Genomic DNA, 21,962 nt, shown 5'->3' on the forward strand with positions numbered 1-21,962 from the left:
TCTCTAAACTCTGAATAGAATAGGAATGGAGTTCTAGGCCTACTCAGGCTGGTTATAAGAAGACTATCACATTCAACCTATATCGTACTAGACCATACAGCCCATCTATCCTATTGAAAAAGGACTGAAGACAGAAACAGATAATTTGGTTCCATTTCAACATAGTTATTAGTGAAACCAAAGTGTTGTAACATAGATAAAATCAAATAGCCTTGTACACACACCAAAACTTTTCAAATGTTCAAATCAAAGGGCTATGGCATATAAAATGTGGACATTCGGGTGCATCGCAAATTCAGAATCGCTGGACAGCAACATAATAAACTAAAGCACTGATCATTGGGAACGACATCAGAATGAATGTTAAGGCTTGATCCATTAATTCATTAATTAAATAGGTAGCCTACGAAAAATCTAAAGGCCTGATTAACATGCCACATCCCAAGTCCCAGGTGCCGCCACATTCAGAAATCAAAAGATGGTTTAGTATTTCGTTTAAAAGCTCTGATGAAGGCCAAGAGAACCATAAACACTTTTCAGTGAGAAAACAGAAATCCACTTTGGGTAAAAAAATAAATACTTATGTTTTCAAAGATGTAGCCTACGATGCAATGCTCGTGATAATTTTCTGAGAATAAAAACTACTTAGCCTACATTTGAACACCACCGCAGAAGCTTCGGGCATCTTCCCAATTAAGTAGCCTAGTGTGGTTATCTGGCTACTTAAAGAGAACTAGGGCCTATTAATCGCAGCCCTCCTCTTCCAATGCATTGTTGGAAAAGTGTGCCGAGAATTCTAGAAGATGAAGAGCCAAAATTAGTATAACATCCTGGCATTTAAACCATACTCGATTTTCAAAATGTTGCATACTATTAAACATTCTATTTTCGCATACTGAGAATGCGTCATGCGTGATTGAGTTGTTTCCTGCTATTCGTTGATTTCTGTGGCACATATCTAATTGATCAGCTGTTGTCAAAGCTGACATGAATATGACATCCGGGCATTTAAAGTATACTAGATTTTCGAAATGTTGCATACTATTAAACTTAATATTTTCGCATACTCAAATGACCTACTATTTAGGACGCAAGTTTGGGTATTTGGACACGGCCACTATGTGAACACACACACACACACACACACACACACACACACACACACACACACACACACACTCAAAGAGTAGAACGATAAGACACAGGAAGCATGGAAACAGACAGACAGGGTCTGAGGCCTAAAGAGTCCCTCTCTTACCTGGGGTGAAGTAATGACAAGGCTATCGGTTAGATAGAGTTTAATGACGAGGCTATCGGTTAGATAGAGTTCAATGACAAGGCTATCGGTTAGATATAGTTCAATGACAAGGCTATCGGTTAGATAGAGTTCAATGACAAGGCTATCGGTTAGATATAGTTCAATGACAAGGCTATCGGTTAGATAGAGTTCAATGACAAGGCTATCGGTTAAATATAGTTCAACGACAAGGCTATCGGTTAAATATAGTTCAATGACAAGGCTATCAGTTAAATATAGTTCAACGACAAGGCTATCGGTTAAATATAGTTCAATGACAAGGCTATCAGTTAAATATAGTTCAATGACAAGGCTATCGGTTAAATATAGTTCAATGACAAGGCTATCGGTTAAATATAGTTCAATGACAAGGCTATCGGTTAAATATAGTTAAATGACAAGGCTATCGGTTAGATAGAGTTCAATGACAAGGCTATCGGTTAGATAGAGTTCAATGACAAGGCTATCGGTTAGATAGAGATCAATGACAAGGCTATCGTTAGATAGAGTTTAATGACAAGGCTATCGGTTAGATAGAGTTTAATGACAAGGCTATCAGTTAGATAGAGTTTAATGACAAGGCTATCGGTTAGATAGAGATCAATGACAAGGCTATCAGTTAGATAGAGTTTAATGACAAGGCTATCGGTTAGATAGAGATCAATGACAAGGCTATCGGTTAGATAGAGATCAATGACAAGGCTATCGGTTAGATAGAGTTCAATGACAAGGCTATCGGTTAGATAGAGTTCATGCAATGGTAGAAGAGCATGTGAATTAAGGAAACGCTTTCAGTTACACTCATTTAGACACAACAGCAACAGCATGACATCTCTTCACCTTAATACAGGTTAGCACTGTGGCTCCTATAAGTCCTCGAGCTATAGTACTGACAGCATGACATAGAGTTGGCTATATAACATGTATCTCAGATAAGGATTGGGCCTTAGATTAATGTAATCCATTATTCCATTACTATGATGACTCTAAACCCTAAACAAGCCAGCTTTGACCCTTGAGTCCATCCTTCCAATTCCACCCTCACTGTATTCCCTGGACCCCCCCCACCCCCACCACACCACCCCTACATTTTCCCCTTATAATAATAATAATGCATGGTACTTATATTTGGCCCAAACCATTAATGTCAGGTTAAGGTTCAGGCTGTAATGAATGGATCCATTATCACCATTCCTATTATTACCCCCCAGCACAGCACAGTCTTTTCTCACCTGGAGCCAGATGACGTTAGCAGAGCTCCACTGGGTTATCACGCTCTCCCCTAGAGAGCTGTGTGCCCGGCCGAATCCAGGGTAGAGCACCCTTCCCCCGGGCCCGGCCGCCGCCTCCACCTGCACGCTGGCCCCTGCGTGGATCACAGCGATGTTGAAGTTCATTATAGTCCCCGGGTCTCTCTCCCGCTCCCGGGGGCGGAGCAAGAGGTGTGGGGAGGGTGTGACCGGTCCTGCCCACTCCGCCAGGGCCAATAGGAGAGAGAGGGTGGGTATGGCGACCATTGCAATAGATTGACCAACCGTGGAGGGGGGAGGGGCGGAGGGGGGGCGAAGATGTAAAGTGCACTGAGAGAGGGTGCCTGTGAGAGAGAAAGAAACACAGAGAGAGAACGAGAGAGAGATTGAGGAGTTTAGAAGACTTAGAGAATTGTAAGTTTGTTCACATCAGGAATGGCCTACACAGAGGGTGCACAGCAAAGAGAGAGAGAGATAGAGGGATGGAGAGAGACGGGGGAGAGAGACAGAGAGGGAGAGGAGGAGAGAGAGAGTGTAATATATTCTGAATCCAATCATGGGGTAATATAAGTTAGCTTTGGCTGGAGCAATACTGGAACAGCAATACGGTATAGAGAAGGGGAACAAACAATGGAGAGAGAGAGATGAGGAAAAGATGGGGGGGTGGGGGCAGAGGGAGAGGGAAGATGAAATATGTGCTATTTAGGCTACAGGCTGAGAAGAAACAATATGAGAGAGAAGGTAAATAGAAAGGAGGGAAAGGAAGAGAGGGAGGGAGGGAGGGAGGGAGGGAGGGAGGGACAGAGAGAGAGAGAGAGAGAGAGAGAGAGAGAGAGAGGTACAGAGAGAGAGAGAGAGGGACAGAGAGAGAGAGAGAGAGAGAGAGAGAGAGAGAGAGAGAGAGAGAGAGAGAGAGAGAGAGAGAGAGAGAGAGAGAGAGAGAGAGAGAGAGACCGTACGACAGACCACGTATTCACCCTGCACACCCTAATTGACAAACAAACAAACCAAAACAAAGGCAAAGTCTTCTCATGCTTTGTTGATTTCAAAAAAGCTTTTGACTCAATTTGGCATGAGGGTCTGCTATACAAATTGATGGAAAGTGGGGTTGGGGGAAAAACATACGACATTATAAAATCCATGTACACAAACAACAAGTGTGCGGTTAAAATTGGCAAAAAACACACACATTTCTTCCCACAGGGCCGTGGGGTGAGACAGGGATGCAGTTTAAGCCCCACCCTCTTCAACATATATATAAACGAATTGGCGAGGGCACTAGAACAGTCTGCAGCACCCGGCCTCACCCTACTAGAATCTGAAGTCAAATGTCTTCTGTTTGCTGATGATCTGGTGCTTCTGTCACCAACCAAGGAGGGCCTACAGCAGCACCTAGATCTTCTGCACAGATTCTGTCAGACCTGGGCCCTGACAGTAAATCTCAGTAAGACAAAAATAATGGTGTTCCCAAAAAAGGTCCAGTTGCCAGGACCACAAATACAAATTCCATCTAGACACCGTTGCCCTAGAGCACACAAAAAACTATACATACCTCGGCCTAAACATCAGCGCCACAGGTAACTTCCACAAAGCTGTGAACGATCTGAGAGACAAGGCAAGAAGGGCCTTCTATGCCATCAAAAGGAACATAAAATTTGACATACCAATTAGGATCTGGCTAAAAATACTTGAATCAGTTATAGAACCCATTGCCCTTTATGGTTCTGAGGTCTGGGGTCCGCTCACCAACCAAGAATTCACAAAATGGGACAAACACCAAATTGAGACTCTGCATGCAGAATTCTGCAAAAACATCCTCCGTGTACAACGTAAAACACCAAATAATGCATGCAGAGCAGAATTAGGCCAATACCCGCTAATTATCAAAATCCAGAAAAGAGCCGTTAAATTCTATATCCACTTAAAAGGAAGCGATTCCCAAACCTTCCATAACAAAGCCATCACCTACAGAGAGATGAACTTGGAGAAGAGTCCCCTAAGTAAGCTTGTCCTGGGGCTCTGTTCACAAACACAAACAGACCCCACACAGTCCCAGGACAACAACAACAACACAATTAGACCCAACCAAATCATGAGAAAACAAAAAGAGAATTACTTGACACATTGGAAAGAACAAACAAATAAACAGAGCAAACTAGAATGCTATTTGGCCCTAAACAGAGAGTACACAGTGGCAGAATACCTGACCACTGTGACTGACCCAAACTTAAGGAAAGCTTTGACTATGTACAGACTCAGTGAGCATAGCCTTGCTATTGAGAAAGGCCGCCGTAGGCAGACCTGGCTCTCAAGAGAAGACAGGCTATGTGCACACTGCCCACAAAATGAGGTGGAAACTGAGCTGCACTTCCTAACCTCCTGCCAAATGTATGACCATATTAGAGACACATATTTCCCTCAGATTACAGCGATCCACAAAGAATTCAAAAACAAACCCAATTTTGATCAACTCCCTTATCTACTGGGTGAAAAACCACAGTGTGCCATCACAGCTGCAAGATTTGTGACCTGTTGCCACAAGAAAAGGGCAACCAGTGAAGAACAAACACCATTGTAAATACAACCCATATTTATGTTTATTTATTTTCCCATTTGTACTTTAACTATTTGCACATTGTTACAACACTGTATATATACATAATATGACATTTGAAATGTCTTTATTCTTTTGAAACTTCTGAGTGTAATGTTTACTGTTAATATTTATTGTTTATTTCACTTTTGTTTACTATCTACTTCACTTGCTTTGGCAATGTTAACACACGTTTCCCATGCCAATAAAGCCCTTAAATTGAAATTGAATTGAAATTGAGAGAGAGAGAGGAGTTTAGAAGACTTAGAGAATTGTAAGTTTGTTCACATCAGGAATGGCCTACACAGAGGGTGCACAGCAAAGAGAGAGAGAGATAGAGGGATGGAGAGAGACGGGGGAGAGAGACAGAGAGGGAGAGGAGGAGAGAGAGAGTGTAATATATTCTGAATCCAATCATGGGGTAATATAAGTTAGCTTTGGCTGGAGCAATACTGGAACAGCAATACGGTATAGAGAAGGGGAACAAACAATGGAGAGAGAGAGATGAGGAAAAGATGGGGGGGTGGGGGCAGAGGGAGAGGGAAGATGAAATATGTGCTATTTAGGCTACAGGCTGAGAAGAAACAATATGAGAGAGAAGGTAAATAGAAAGGAGGGAAAGGAAGAGAGGGAGGGAGGGAGGGAGGGAGGGAGGGAGGGAGGGACAGAGAGAGAGAGAGAGAGAGAGAGAGAGAGAGAGAGAGAGAGAGAGAGAGGTACAGAGAGAGAGAGAGAGGGACAGAGAGAGAGAGAGAGAGAGAGAGAGAGAGAGAGAGAGAGAGAGAGAGAGAGAGAGAGAGAGAGAGGGAGGGAGGGAGGGAGGGAGGGAGGGAGGGAGGGAGGGAGGGAGGGAGGGAGGGAGGGAGGGAGGGACAGAGAGCGAGAGAAAGAGAGAGAGAGAGAGAGAGAGAGAGAGAGAGAGAGAGAGAGAGAGAGAGAGAGAGAGAGAGAGAGAGAGAGAGAGAGAGAGAGAGAGGGAGGGAGGGAGGGAGGGAGGGAGGGAGGGAGGGAGGGAGGGAGGGAGGGAGAGCGAGAGAGGGAGGGAGGGAGGGACAGAGAGAGAAAGAGAGAGAGAGCGGGAGGGATGGACAGAGAGAGAGAGAGAGAGAGAGAGAGAGAGAGGGAGGGAGGGAGGGAGGGAGAGAGAGAGAGAGAGAGAGAGAGAGAGAGAGAGAGAGAGAGAGAGAGAGAGAGAGAGAGAGACAGAGAGAGAGAGAGAGAGAGAGTGTAAATAGCAGACAGAGACAAAGATAGGGGCGGAGGTGGTTATTGTACTGCATGAATGATAACAACAATTAAGATCACTGCAAAACACACACACACACACACACATCAACATAATAATAGACAGAGCTATAGGGGTTAATGCAGTCTGCACACACACACAATGACACGCAAACAATCACGCAAGAAAATAATGATTGCCTGAGAGATAGCAAATAATTTTCAATTTACTTTCAACCTCCCCCTCACTTTCTCTCTCTCACCCCATCACCCTCTATCTCTCTCTCTCTCTCTCTCTCTCTCGCTCTCTTTCTCTCTCTCACTCTGTTTTTCATGAATTCAGGTGCTAACACAATTGCTTTGATTAACAGGGCTTGCTGACATGATATTCTCTCTTTCTCCCTCCATCCCTCTCTTTCTTTGTCACTCTTTTCTTTTCACTTCTCTCTATTCTCTCCCTCTCTCCCCTCCTCTCCCTCCGTTTCACAGTCTGCCGGTTCTTTGACCCTGACGAGTCCTTTGGAACAAATAGAGAAGGGGACAAAAAGAGGAGAGGAGGAAGGGACCGGAGGAATGAAAGAGAGACAGAGAAAGAAAGAGAGAGAGAGAGACAGGAAATGGGTAGAAATGCCGTCTGTTGAAAGGAGGTAAATATAGGGAACATGACTGAGTGAGAGGAGGACGGGTAGAGGAGAGGAAACAGAGGACTAAAGAGGGAAAGAAGGGGGGAGAGGAGCGGAGGGATAAAATATGGTGGAGAGCAGGAAAGAGAGAAATATTGATTACCATGATGTGTATACGTGTTTGGCCTAAACAAACACACTGCCAAACCTGAGGTCTTGACTGACAGGGTGTGTGTGTGTGTGTGTGTGTGTGTGTGTGTGTGTGTGTGTGTGTGTGTGTTTGTGGCGTGCAAGCACATGTGTGTGTAAGAGAGAGAATGAGAGAGAGAATGAAAGAGGAAGAGTAGTACTGAACGATTAACCAACATTATTATTATATATTATTTTTTTTTGGGGGGGGGAATATTAAACAACTAATTGACCGACGTCGGTTCAGTTACTTGAATTCCATTTAGTTTAGTTTCAAGAAATCAAGTCAAGAACTATGGGCTGAAGGGAGTTGAAGGGAGTTGTAGTTTTGGGCTGAAGGGAGTTGTAGTTTTCATTAAGCAAATATTCAACCTAGTTCAGTCAGAAACATGGTTATTAACTACAATGACCATAATCCATTGCACCAGTTTTTTATGGATCAGAGAGGAATAGGCAGAGTGATAGGTTGCACTCCCGCCAAAATCTGTCCAAAATAAGCCCTTTGCCTTTCTATGGGCTTATTTTGGACCTAAGCTTGTCGTCTGCCTTCCTGCTTTTGGGACAATGACTCCCATTGTTTGGGCATAGACATGAGCATCTCATCATTGTATATAGATCTCTGGACGGATACACTTTAACGCCTGCTACGTTAGGTTAGATACACACCACAGGAGGCTGCTGAGGGGAGAACGACTCATAATAATGTCCGGAACCCTGCAAATGGAATGGCATCAAACACCTGCAAACCATGTGTTTGATATATTTGATACCATTCCACCTATTCCGCTCCAGTCATTACCACGAGCCCATCCTCCGCAATTAAGGTGCCACCTATCTCCTGTGATACACACAGACAGCATAGACCGCATGAGAGTGGAATGTACACAACACAGCAACGAGAGGGACAGAGACAGTTCGTGAAAGTATACTTTATCTACTTTCAAGAACTAGTCAAATGATTTCGTCAGACAGCTCTGCAGCATACTTAGGCAGGCTAGCTAAATAGGATGACTAAAGACAGTACAGTATGGGGAGCGCATAACGTTAGATGGCCTGACTGGCTGACTGCTACTGCCTGAGCAGAGATGAGATGATGACTTTAAGGAATGAAAAATGATAAAGTCATCAAATAAAAACTAAGTAATATACACAACTGAAATATTTTATTACTTCGTGGTAATTTCCTATTTTTCTATTGACGTCTACCCAATGTGGACCTGACAGAGTCAATATAATATTTTCAATGTTTTGGCTATTGAATGTTCACTATTTTGAGCTTTGGAATGTCCATTACAAAGCTCTAAAATCATTGTAACGTCATTATTTCATAATACATTTCATGTTTGAAAATAATAATCGAAACCAAAATCGAAAAACGTAATTATTTCTTAATAATCTAACCGAAACCAAACCAACCTCAAAAAGCACTAATCGCTCAGCACTAATGAAGAGAGAGGGAAGAAGATGGAGGGAGAGAGAGATGGAGAGAGACTGGCCTTTTAGTCAGAGAGAGAGGGAGAGAGGGTAATAGAAAAAGAGAGGAACCGTGCTGTGTGTGAGAGAGAGAAGGAGAGGGATGGGAAGAGAGATGGAGAGAGGGAGACAGAGGGAGAGAGAGAGAGAAACGCAGAAGGAGAGAGGTGGATATACTGTAGTTCACATATCACTACTTGGCCATTACTGTTAGGCCTGTCATCATATTTCATTCCACTAAGGTGTTTACGCTCTGCTGCTATTCCTATAGCCTACACTATTCTATTCCTCTAGTGCACCTAGTGTCCTTGCTTGTAGAGTGTACTCAATGTACTACTCTATATGTTGATTAGGTTGTTGTAGTGTACTGATAGAAAGATACACTACTGTGTAGTCTAAGTCTGCTTCACTGAAAGTTTGGTCAATATTTCACAGAGCAACAGTAGTGTACCGTCTGTCTGGCACCAATGCTTGCATTTTGGGGATTTAGGACCAGGTTTTTGTTAATCACTGTAAATCTCTGTACAAATTAAATGTGTTATTTGATTATCTGTAAAGTAGCGAGCTCCATTCAAAGAAATACACCCCAGATTCAATTTCTTCTCCTAGACTACTGCATAGTACAGTTTACAATGGGAAAACTCATTTCCTGTCTTCTCCTATACTACAGTACAGTCTACAATGGGAAAACTGCTGGAGGTGAATTCCTGGCATTCACACCTCTCGAACTGCTTTCACACTGAATTGGGATAGAGGCAACATGCCAGCAGAATGCTGCATCATATCTGGTAGTGTGTTAGTGAATGGGGCTTGTTGGAGCCTGGTTGGAGAACCATCAGATCTGGTATCGTGTTAGTGAATGGGGCTTGTGGAGCCTGGTTGGAGAACCGTCAGATCTGGTAGCGTGTTAGTGAATGGGGCTTGTTGGAACATGGTTGGAGAACCATCAGATCTGGTATCGTGTTAGTGAATGGGGCTTGTTGGAGCCTGGTTGAAGAACCATCAGATCTGGTAGCGTGTTAGTGAATGGACTTGTGGAGCCTGGTTGGAGAACCATCAGATCTGGTAGTGTGTGTTAGTGAATGGGCTTGTGGAACCTGGTTGGAGTGATGAACTACTATTGTAGTCCACAGAGCGCTAGTAGGATTCTATTCCATTCCATTCACTGTCATGAAGAGTAATATCCTAACTGCATTAATTCATAAATTCTTCGTTCATTAATTTATTTGTTCATTCATTCCCTAGAATATTTAGAATATTTATTCCCCATCACTAGGACCAGTCAAGATCTGCAGAGGTAGAATTTCCCCAAGCACCCAGACATTTAAAAATCAATAGACTACAATCTAACAAACTTTTCTTCAAAACACTTTTAATTGATTAAATGCATATCATCACTGTAGAGGTTTTGATGAGAAAACCTTCTCCAGTACAGTAGTCGGTCGTAATATATAATTATATATATTATATAGAATTCCATGTCTCCGTATAGGATAGCTCAAATCCCACAGCATAGCTACAGTAGATACTGTGATGCTGCATAGTAGAAATATCCCACTGGAACCCTGTGTGCTGCAGTGAAGTATATATAGTATTGCCATCGCTCTGTTATACAGCGTATCATGACCTGTTCCACCAAGCAGTAGAAGGAGGAGGAATGCTGATTAGTTTAAGTTCCCTCTGTGTCATCATTAATAATAACACTATTTCCTATAGATTAATATAGTAGTAGTGTAGCATAATATTTTGCCCTCTGAGTGTCATGCAGAGTAGGTTAATGTAATATTGCACTCCAGAGGATTAGGGGATGGAAGTATAATATTTGTTGTACTGTCCCACTAGGCAAAAACACAATGTGAATCAATGTTCTAGCAATATTACATTTAGTCATATTTCCACACACTGATATTGAACATTGATGGATTTTTGGTTGTATTTGTGAAAACGCATCAACATACAGTCAGGTCCAAAATGATTGCCACCCTTGATAAAGACGAGCAAAAAACACAGTATAAAATAAATAATACAAATACTGAGCTATTTTATATTGTTACGCCCTGACTCAGGGGACGCTTATAAGTTGAGTCAGGGTGTGTGTATTCCTTGTTGTGTTTGTTCTATGTTGTAGGATCTAGTATTTCTAGATCTATGTTGGCCGGTGTGGTTCCCAATCAGAGGCAGCTGTCGCTCGTTGTCTCTGATTGGGGACCATACTTAGGCAGCCTATTGGCACTAGTGGGTTGTGGGATCTTGTTCCGTGTGAGGTATGTTGTTTGTGTACCTTGGACTTCACGTTTCGTTTCGTTTGTTGTTTTGTCGTTGTTTTATTTGCAATAAAATGCAAATTAATTACTTAAAAATCATACAATGTGATTTTCTGGATTTTTGTTTTAGATTCCGTCTCTTACAGTTGAAGTGTACCTATGATAAAAATTACAGACCTCTACATGCTTTGTAAGTAGGAAAACCTGCAAAATCGGCAGTGTATCAAATACTTGTTCTCCCCACTGTATGTGTTCCCTATATGTGCAGTGTAGGTATAGTAGAGTGCCTTCATAAAGTATTCACACCCCTTTAATTGTGTTACAGCCTGAATTTGAATTGAGATTTTGTGTCACTGATCTACACACAATACCCCATAATGTCAAAGTGGAATTTTGTTTGTTGAACATTTTTGAAATTAATGAAAAATGAAAAGCTGAAATGTCTTGAGTCAATAAGTATTCAACCCCTTTGTTATGATAAGTTCAGGAGTAAAAATGTGGTTAACAAATCACATAATAAGTTGCATGGACTCATTCTGTGTTCAATAATAATGGTTAACATGATTTTTCGAATGACTACCCCATCTCTGTACCCCACACATGCAATTATTTGTAAGGTCCTTCAATCGAGTAGTGAATTTCAAGCACAGATTCAACCACAAAGACCAGGGAGGTTTTCCAATGCCTCACAAAGAAGGGCACCTATCGGTAGATGGGTTTTTAAAAAAGCAGACATTGAATATCCCTTTGAGCATGGTGAAGTTATTAATTACACTTTGGATGGTGTATCAATACACCCAGTCACTACAAAGATACAGGCGTCCTTCCTATCTCAGTTGCCGGAGAGGAAGGAAACTACTCAGGGATTTCACCATGAGGCCAATGGGGATTTTAAAACAGTTGCAGAGTTTAATGGTTGTGATATGAGAAAACTGAGGATGGATGAACAACTTTGTAGTTACTCCACAATACTAACCTAAATGACAGAGTGAAAAGAAGAAAGCCTGTACAGAATAAAAATATTCAAAAACATGCATCTGTTTGCAACAAGGCACTTAAGTAATACTGCAAAAAATGTGGCAAAGAAATACACTTTTTGTCCTGAATACAGAGAGTTATGTTTGGGGCAAATCCAACACAACACATCACTGTGTACCACTCTTCATATTTTCAAGCATTGTGGTGGCTGCATCATGTTATGGGTATGTTTGTCATCGGCAAGGACTAGGGACTTTTTTAGGATAAAAAGAAACGGAATACAGCTAAGCACAGGCAAAATCTTATAGGAAAATCTGGTTCAGTCTTCTTTCAAACAGACACAGAGATGAATTCACCTTTCAGCAGGACAATAACCTAAAACACAAGGCCAAAATCTACACTGGAGTTGCTTACCAAGATGACAACGAATGTTCCTGAGTGGCCTAGTTACAGTTTTGACTTAAATCGACTTGAAAATCTAAGGCAAGACTTGAAAATGACTCTCTAGCAATGATCAACAACCAACTTGACAGAGCTTGAAGAATTTTTTAAAGAATAATAGGCAAATATTGTACAATCCAGGTGTGCAAAGCACTTAGTGATTTTTCAAAAAATATATATAAATGCTATAATTGTTCTTCCTCTTTGATATTTCAGAGTATTTTGTGTAGATCATTGACCAAAAATGACAATTAAATCAATTTTAATCCCACTTTGTAACACAACAAAATGTGGAAAAAGTCAAGGGGTGTGAATACTTTTTGAATGCACTTTATAGTCTATAGTAATTCCCGGTAGACTGTCATGCGGGGTGATAACTCTGTCCAGCAGCAGCAGTGGAGTGAACAGTAAAGTGCAGCTGCAGCTCAATGCTCTTCGTTTTAATTGGCCAATACTTCAATCACAGCCACTGGAGTGTGTCCTCTCTGATGGAACAGATCCTATCTCTCTCTCTCTCTCTCTCTCTCTCTCTCTCTCTCTCTCTCTCTCTCTCTCTCTCTCTCATTCATTCATTCATTCATCCATTCACTCTTTCCCTCTCTCACACACACACACATACTCACTCTCTTTCCTATCTCTCTCTGTCGTATGAGAGCAGTAGCAGCAAGAGGCTGCTTTCACATTGTACATAATGTCCACCCTGATCAGTCTGTACTCCCGGTGGAGAACCACTGTACACCGTAGTGCTGTTTTTACTGCACGGCTGTAAACAGTTATCGTAAAGAGCTGTGCCGCTCGGCTCTGTGCTGTGCCACAGACCCCATGGCCATCACAAGCTATTCAAGTGACAACGACGTAGCCATCCATCAACCTGCGCTGACACCAGGCCCTCTCAGGGAAATACAATACACTACATTTGCAAATTAGACGTGGGCTAAATGCGAGATTAAGATAGTCACATAAATGTGATGCTATTTCTTTATGTGTAACACTTTAGATCGGGGTGTATGGCTCTTAATCTGACAACAAACTGCTCTGGAATACAAAACCAACGTTTGGATGTTGTAATGAATACTCGGACAGAGTGGTAAGATCCAATCGCAGAATTGCGATGGTTTATTAAAGTACAGACAAGGGAATTGCTTAATCGTGGTCGGGCGAGCTGTGGTCAAAACCAGGTAAGGCAGAGACAGGCAGAGGTACCAAGGGAGCGGGCGTAGTCGTAGTCGAGGGCACAGGCACAGGATCAGAGTACGGTAATCACTGGGATAGACAAGCAGAGGATTAAGCAATTCGGGGAGTCAAACAACGAAGCACAGGTCGGATACACTGGTAATCAAAAACAACAAACTCTCTCTCTCTCTCAGAACAAAACGCTTAGCAAGTCACAATGGAACAATACCTCGCACCGACTGAACTTCTGAGCACACCTTATATCCTACACTAATTACTGACAGGTGTGCTCAGAACTCAGGTGAACCAGATCGAGTCTGATGACTCCCCCTCTCTGTAGATCGGGGAAGTGTCAGACTCTGTCTAGACCCAGCCAACCCCCGATCCCTTACAGATGTTTACTGGATGTTTTCTTCTGGCAAGAAGATTCATAATATAATATAGGTTTTATGCTGTTTCACCATTTCACTGATAAAACTCTATATCGTAGCTCCACTCCTCCATAGCTTATATCTCCACACTCGACTCACTCACACCAGCATTTCAGAACCTTTAACAAGCCAATATACTGCATATGTTTATTGAGTGTAAGGGGACAATTACTTTTTCAAACAGGGGAATTGGGTGTTGCATAACTTTGTCAATGAAACAATATAATAAATCCAATAATATAAAACGTGGCTAATGAACCTAGCTATCTGAATGCAAAAAGCGAGCAAGTATACATTTTTTTGGTAACTTGTAAACTCAGGATCCTTTTATCTAATATTAGGTTTTGGTTGAAGATGTGATAACATTCAGTATCAAAAATATGCAAGAATAGAGAAAATCAGAAAGGGGGCAAATACTTTTTCACGGCACTGTATATGTTTATCTTAAAGAAATGAAAAATCAAAGTGCACTCGCCTATACGAGCACCTGGTTCTAGTGCCTATTCCTCAGCCTGCTGTAACCTTTAACCCTGGAGAATAAAATAACACTGTCCCAATTCAACATATCTTAACTTCCATCTTTTCGGTAGTCTGAGTATATAGGCATTACATCAACATTTCTGAACCTTGCGTTTCCACCTACGTAGGCCTATGTCATATCTTTAACATCAATGAATCTAGGAAAGATAGTGCCGTCTAACCCAGGGGTGTCAAACATACGGCCCCCACTGGATGATTTTGTATTTTTTTATATAAATTGTTTTTTTGGACTCAAACCAAATCAAAACTGTGTAGAAATGATAATGGACCTACATTCATACAGTTTCTTGACTGTGTCCAGCTCGCTAATAATCCCCGAAATTAAATCTAGACAGTCAGGGAGCATCGAAAATTCGAAACATTTTGGATAGAGGACAATTTTTTGCAAATTTTGACAGTGAGGAAATATAGCACATTTTCAGTATGGCCCTCTGGACCTCGTTGAAGACCAAATGCGTCCCCCGGGGCAAAATGAGTTTGACACCCCTGGTCTAACCATTGGAACGGAGAGCACGTTAGGTTACATTTTTTGATTCACATGACTCATTTTTAGTTGGTATCAATTCAGATTCTGACATTTCAGTTAAATTAAAATAGCCTATACCTAATTAATTGAAAAGTGTCATTTATCTTCAAATATTTTTTTTTGCAATTCATGAATTTCAATTACATCGGTGTCACAACTTCCGCCGAGGCTGCCTCCCCTCCTTGTTCGGGCAGGCTTCGGCGTTCGTCGTCACTGACTTACTAGCCACTGCCGCTCCATTTCTCATCATTCCATTTGTCTTGTCTTGTCAATCACACACACCTGGTTCTTATCCCCTCATTAGTCTGTGTATAAGTGTTCCCTCTGCCCCCCTTCTCCTTGTGGATGATTGTTTAATTGTGAGAGTAGTGGAGCTCGGTGGAGCTACTCGTACCTTGTTATTGCCGGGGTAGATATTTCCCCTGTGCCTGTTATTGTTGGAGCTACCGTTACCTTGTATTGCCAGGGTAGATTTTCCCCTGTGCCTGTTTCGTTTGTCGCTATCCAACGCTATTTGTGTACGACGGAATAAACTCTGCATTCGGTGATTACCCTCCTGCGCCTGACTCCTTCTATCACACTCATCACAATCGGTCTCTACAGCTCCAACATTTGTTCCTTATACTTCAGTGTAATTAAAGGAAAAATGCTTTGTATTAGGATAATCTCACACATTTCAAACTAATATACAGTAGATGGTAAACCTATGCTTCTACTTCATGGTATAACTACACTAAAGGACACACAAAGATACACAAATGCACGCACGCACGCACACCACACACACGTAGCCAATGTGGTTATGCTTCCGCATTGCTTGCTCTTTGGGGTTTTAGGCTTGGTATCTGTAAAGCACTTTGTGACAACTGCTGATGTAAAAAGGGCTTTATATTGATTGATTGATTCCACTCATCTAAATTAAAAAGCCTCTCTGTGGCATCTGTCTACTCTTTATGCATCCCGATCACTGTAGGTTATTTCTGTGTGTGTGTGTGTGTGTGTGTGTGTGTGTGTGCATCTCTATGTAGCCTGAGCTCACCCAGTCACCTGTGATCAGAGACACACTGTGTTATCATACGGCTCAATGTGTAATCTCACTCTGACATTATACTACTGCCGTTCATTTACTGCCAGCAACCTTCACACACATAGACACAGACACACACGGAGGCACGCGAAGGCCACCCACCCGCACGCACACACACACGCACACACACACATACAGGTCTCAGAAATAAACTCCTGCATATTCTCATGCAATTCACATTAGCACACAGGGTTGCACTCACCAAAATACTCCCAGTAAGTAACAGTAAGCACATCTATATGCTACAATACACACACACACACACACACACACACAAATATCATCATCACCCCATTCACAAAACATCAGCTAGGTACAAATGCTTTACTAGCCCCCTGAGTGTTCAGTCATAAATAAGAGTAAGGTCATCCGCCTTCATGTAGAAAGAATAGTCCCAGGGGATCCTGCAGCTCACGCTTCCACCCAATACAATACAACACAATACGCTTTATTATTTCAATAAGAACCACTGTACTAAACAAACTTGGGATTTCTATCATTCCATTATGTATTATTTGATGTATTTTTATAATAAGTATGACTGTACCTCCTACTACCATCTGGGCATGATAATGTATTCTGCCATTCCTTCAGGTTTAATATGATAGGCTGTATAAGAAGCCTAGTACATTGCTGCTCTCTCTATCTCTCTCGCTCTCTCTTGTTCTCTCTGCCAATTCCTGGATAATAACACTGTTTGTATATGGATACAAATGTAAATCACTTTCAATATACAACAATATGCTATGACAAACAACATTGTATTCCATCAGGACATGAAAAGACGACTGTAAAAGTGGGGGTACACTTCACAGCCATTTTCACTCTGCCAATACCAGGGTTAATATCACTGAGGCTGGTAGTAGTAGTATATATTATTTTCCAGAGCTCAGACATGCAATACAGTAGAGAGGCACGAGACTAACTACCATTGCAATGCACACAGCCCGTCTCTCCACACTCCCCACCATCCATTCCTTCCAAAGTTTAGTATAATTTTTTTAAAAATGTTTTAGTCATTTAGCAGACGCTCTTATCCAGAGTGACTTACAGTTAGTTAGTGAGTGCATACATTTTTCATACTGGCCCCCCATGGGAATCACACCCACAACCCTGGCGTTGCAAGTGCCATGCTCTACCAACTGAGCTACAGTGCCACATAATTTAATGGATTTACATATATATTGTTTTTTTGGTTGAAATCCCTCTATCAAGATGTCTTTATAACATACGACCTGCTGGATTATCTTACTACGTGTGTTTTAAAGGAAGTCATTTTCCCTCCCTGACCCCCTCCAGTGCTTCAGGCTGGGAGCTGAGCTGGAGGGGCTGGGAAGGGGGGGCTGGCGTTTGTTGCAGGGACACATTCAATACCCAACACTGCCTATTCACTACAATATAACCGAATGCCTGAAACTTAATGTGTATTCTGTACATAATATCTATGAATGTCCATCCAGCACAAAAAATGTAGATATACAATAGAAGACCGATACTTAGGTGTTTCTCTCATCAGTAAAACAAATGTGTTTTAGCTTCATTTAGCCTTCATCACCAGGGAGCTTGAATGGCCCTCTAGAACTCTTCTCACTATTTATGTGAATAGATACCTTCCATTGATCCTTCCATTGTTCTGAGATGCAGGAGTTAAATTGAGGGGGAATAAAACGGAACAGAGTTACGACACCTTAGGACTAGAGAGGAAGTAAAATGGAAATTGAACAGACTTCTGTTAATAAATTATTATGTAAAAATAAACGTATCGACAATTTCACCATCTCCAAAATCCCCATTAAATTACTGTAGAAATCTGTATCATAGTCTGTTACTGTGATAGATCAATTAAATATTGAGAGAGAGAGAGAGAGAGAGAGAGAGAGAGAGAGAGAGAGAGAGAGAGAGAGAGAGAGAGCGATGAGAGAGAGAGCAGAGAGAGAGAGAGAGAGAGAGAGAGAGAGAGAGAGAGAGAGAGGATGGACAGAAACCCTGCAAACACGGGAGGGGAGGCTTGAGGCAGAGATCTATTAGTGGTTATAGTGGATTTATTACACCAGTGTTTCTCAACCGTTACTGACAGCTCCCTTGAATGGTCAGCTGACACCTATTTAGTCGTAAAGGGAAACCGAGCCTAGCTTGCCAGTTCCAGGTTCATATGAGGTCTAGAAACACTGTGATCCAGAGCAACTATACCCCGCATTGATTGGCTAGACAGTCCACTCTCCTGGCCAGGTCGACATCAGCCACTAATTAAAAGGCTGGAATGAAAAGCAGAGGCAGATGCTGTACAGCCCCTGAGGACTGGGGTCTGACAACCCTGAGCTAAAACACTCAACATCACAACCAGCTAATGGTAAAGAAACGCCTGTGGTTAAACACACTATATATCACAGAGTCACACTGTTATCTGTCCTTAGAAATAACAAGGACACACTGATTTACTATATGTTAAGGAAACATACACACACCCACCTCCCCCCAAACAAATACACACATATTGACATTGTTAAATGAACTGGAACAGAGAAACATCAACCCTTCTAATTTGACAAACATTACAGTACACACACACACACACTCACACAAATGCAACTCACAGGAAATAGAGGATGCTTGCGGGAGCGGATTTAAATGACAAACAACTAAATCAGCTCCTAAATTGAATGCAATTCCACCTAACACAACATAACTGGTGTTGATAACCACAGAAATGTATATTACTGGGTTGCAGGGGTTCAAACAGGTTCAAACAGGTTCAGGGAACAGAACTGAAAACCAGAAAATAACTACATTTTTAGAGGAACAGAATCAGAACCGGGAACGAAAGTGGTCTATACTGTTCTTAAAAAAAAAAAAAATCCCACAAAAATAAAACGCAACAAGGCGCCTATGCAAAGCCCTCACTCTGTCACTCAGAAACGTATTCCAGTGTCTGCCTGCCAGCTGGAAATCTTTACCAGTGTGTGTAGGCAACCTGCCCCTCCCCCTCCGAAGCATAGGCTACTGTAGCCTACTGATTCAGAAATTAGGGAGAGATTATTTATTAGACAACAATGGATTAACTTTTTCAATGCTGGTTACGGTTACTATAGTTACTACAAAGAGGTAACACTTGTTTTTTATTCTGCTGCTACTCTGCAAAAACAAGCTTGCTAGCTAGTTAGCTCTTGTCCAACTTTAAGCCAACTCTCGGAAGTTCAAAGACATTCAAAGTTCCTCGATAGAATGCGCTCCTCCGTAGGTATAATTCGGTGGGCCTAATTCAGATAATGCATGTCATAACAATGCCCAGTGCTTCAAGCCAAGCCTCCTCCTCCACCCTCTCTCGCTCTCTCCGCACCCGCAGAATTTCAGTCGCATCTCGCACACTTGTCTGTCCATCACGCATGTATACAACTATAGCCTAGGCAGCCGATAGCGCAGGCAGCCGATAGTGCCTAGGCTAAAACAACTATAGCTTGCCTGCTCCATAGCAAGCTGCTCTGTCTGCACTGATTGGTGAAGTAATTTAATGACGAGCTGATGTTTAAAAAAAATTTAATATCAGAGATTTAAAAAAGAAGAGAAAGGAACTATATAAACCAGTACTTTTTTGGGGGTTTGAACCAGTTCATAACTTTATTTTGCAATTTGGAACAGTGGAATGGAAAACTGCTGGGTTGAAGATGTAGTCAACTAGCTCTCACAGTGTCACGTCAGAATTAGACTTTCATCCATGTTTCTTAAACGTCAAATTTCGAAGTTGTTGCGAACGTCAAATTTCAAAGTGTTTAAGGTTAAGTTTAGGCATTAACTCTAAAATCATAGGGTTAGGCATTAACTCTGAATGGTTAAGGTAAGGGATAAGGTTTGGGATAGGCTTAAAACAAAAATTTTAAAAACAACTTTCTATCGCTGGATTCGAATCAGAGAGAGTGCTTATACCCATCCACCATCCCCGTCCACAACGCCCTAGCAAAACCGAAACCTACTTGAAAGTAACAGCGCTAACTGTTGCCCCTAGTGGCCGGTTTCCACGTCTTCTCCCAACGTCCTCAGAAATGGATGGACGTTGAATACTGACTTGTATCATGGGTGACCTAGCATCCCTTGTGGTGGGCAATGGGCATTCATACGTATACTGTATGACATGCAGACAACATAATCATGTTGAAAATATACATTAACTATCTGGCATCCTCATTTAATTCTCTAACAGTATACAGTCGACTCTCTTCTTTATATATTTTGGCATGGAACTGCAATGCATGTGAAGAGGACACACAGCATTATAATCAGGACAGGGTGTACATGTATTTGCTGTGGAACTGCATTGCGCAATGCACTGTAATAGAGGTGTCACTCCTCAGGAGAAGCCTGTACTGTGTGTAAGGTTGGAACTCTATTCCCTCTGCAGCTGGGGAATGAGAGAATCTAACACTGCTTTATAACATGTGGATCAGGTTGGGGCTGCGTTAGTCTCGCGTCGCCATACTTCCAAAATCACGCGGTTGTCACACCTCCTGTTTTAGGGAAGCCTGGTTCGTGACGAGACTAGGGCTGCATTCACACCATATCTGGCTCTGCCTCCGCTCTCTACTGGGGGTGCCGGAAACACTCCTGTCTGCCTACAAACGGCTGCAGAGCACCCTGTGGAAACGCACCTCTCGGGGATGGCTAACTCTGGATATCACTTCGATCTCCACTGAGTTAGTTAAATCTGCTTTTAGTTTTTTGCACCTTACTTGTGGAATGACCTTCAAGGCTCTCTAAAGTTGGATGAATTGGTGCCTCTAGGTCAATTCAAAAGGCTGATTTAGGACCTTTTTACTGAATAATGTTTTCTATGATTTTGTTTTGACTTTCGTGTATTGATGTGAATATTGATGTGTATAGTGATGTGTTTGATGTGTATAGTGATGTGTATAGTGATGTGTGCATTCGGAAAGTATTCAGACCTCTTGACTTTTTCCACATTTTGTTACGTTACAGCCTTATTATAAAATTGATTACATTAATTTTTTCGTCATCAATCTACACACAATACCCCATAATGACAAAGCAAAAACTGGTTTTTAGATATTTTTGCAAATGTATATATTTTTTTTATACCTTGTTTACATAAGTATTCAGCCCCTATGAGACTCGAAATTGAGCTCAGGTGCATCCTGTTTCCATTGATCATCCCTGAGATGTTTCTACAACTTGATTAGAGTCCACCTGTGGTAAATTCAATTGATTGGAGATGATTTGGAAGGGCACACACCTGTCTATATAAAGTCCCACAGTTGACAGCGCATGTCAGAGCAAAAACCAAGCCATGAGGTCGAAGGAATTGTCCGTAGAGCTATGAGACTGGATTGGGTCGAGGCACAAATCTGGGGAAGGGTACCAAAACATTTCTGCAGCATTGAAGGTCTATAAGAACACAGTGGCCTCCATCATTCTTAAATGTAAGACGTTTGGAACCACCAAGACTCTTCCTAGAGCTGGCCGCTCGGCCAAACTGAGCAAACGGGGGAGAAGGGCCTTGGTCAGGGAGGTGACCAAGAATCTGATGGTCACTCTGACAGAGCTCCAGAGTTCCTCTGTGGAGATGGGAGAACCTTCCAGAAGGACAACCATCTCTGCGGCACTCCACCAATCAGGACTTTATGGTAGAGTGGCCAGACAGAAGCCACTCCTCAGTTAAAGGCACATGACAGCCCGCTTGGAGTTTGCCAAAAGGCACCTAAAGGACTCTCAGACCATGAGAAACAAGATTCTCTAGTCTGATGAAACCTAGACTGAACTCTTTGGCCTGAATGCCAAGTGTCACATCTGGAGGACACCTGGCACCATCCCTACGGTGAAGCATGGTGGTGGAAGCATCATGCTGTGGGGATATTTTTCAGCGG

General features: G+C 42.1%; 1 protein-coding gene across 1 annotated transcript in view; it reads right to left on the minus strand.

Moving 5' to 3' along the window:
• The window catches only part of LOC121543836 (glutamate receptor ionotropic, NMDA 2D-like), a 92,456-nt gene that overhangs the window by 63,935 nt on the left and 6,559 nt on the right, over positions 1 to 21,962 (minus strand). The window contains exon 2 of the mRNA XM_041853979.2: positions 2,530 to 2,891. Within this exon, the coding sequence (XP_041709913.2) occupies positions 2,530 to 2,891 (362 nt within the window). The remainder of the gene's footprint in view (positions 1 to 2,529; positions 2,892 to 21,962) is intronic.

Source organism: Coregonus clupeaformis, chromosome 17 (genome assembly GCF_020615455.1).
Source record: "Coregonus clupeaformis isolate EN_2021a chromosome 17, ASM2061545v1, whole genome shotgun sequence".
Lineage (NCBI taxonomy): Eukaryota > Metazoa > Chordata > Actinopteri > Salmoniformes > Salmonidae > Coregonus > Coregonus clupeaformis.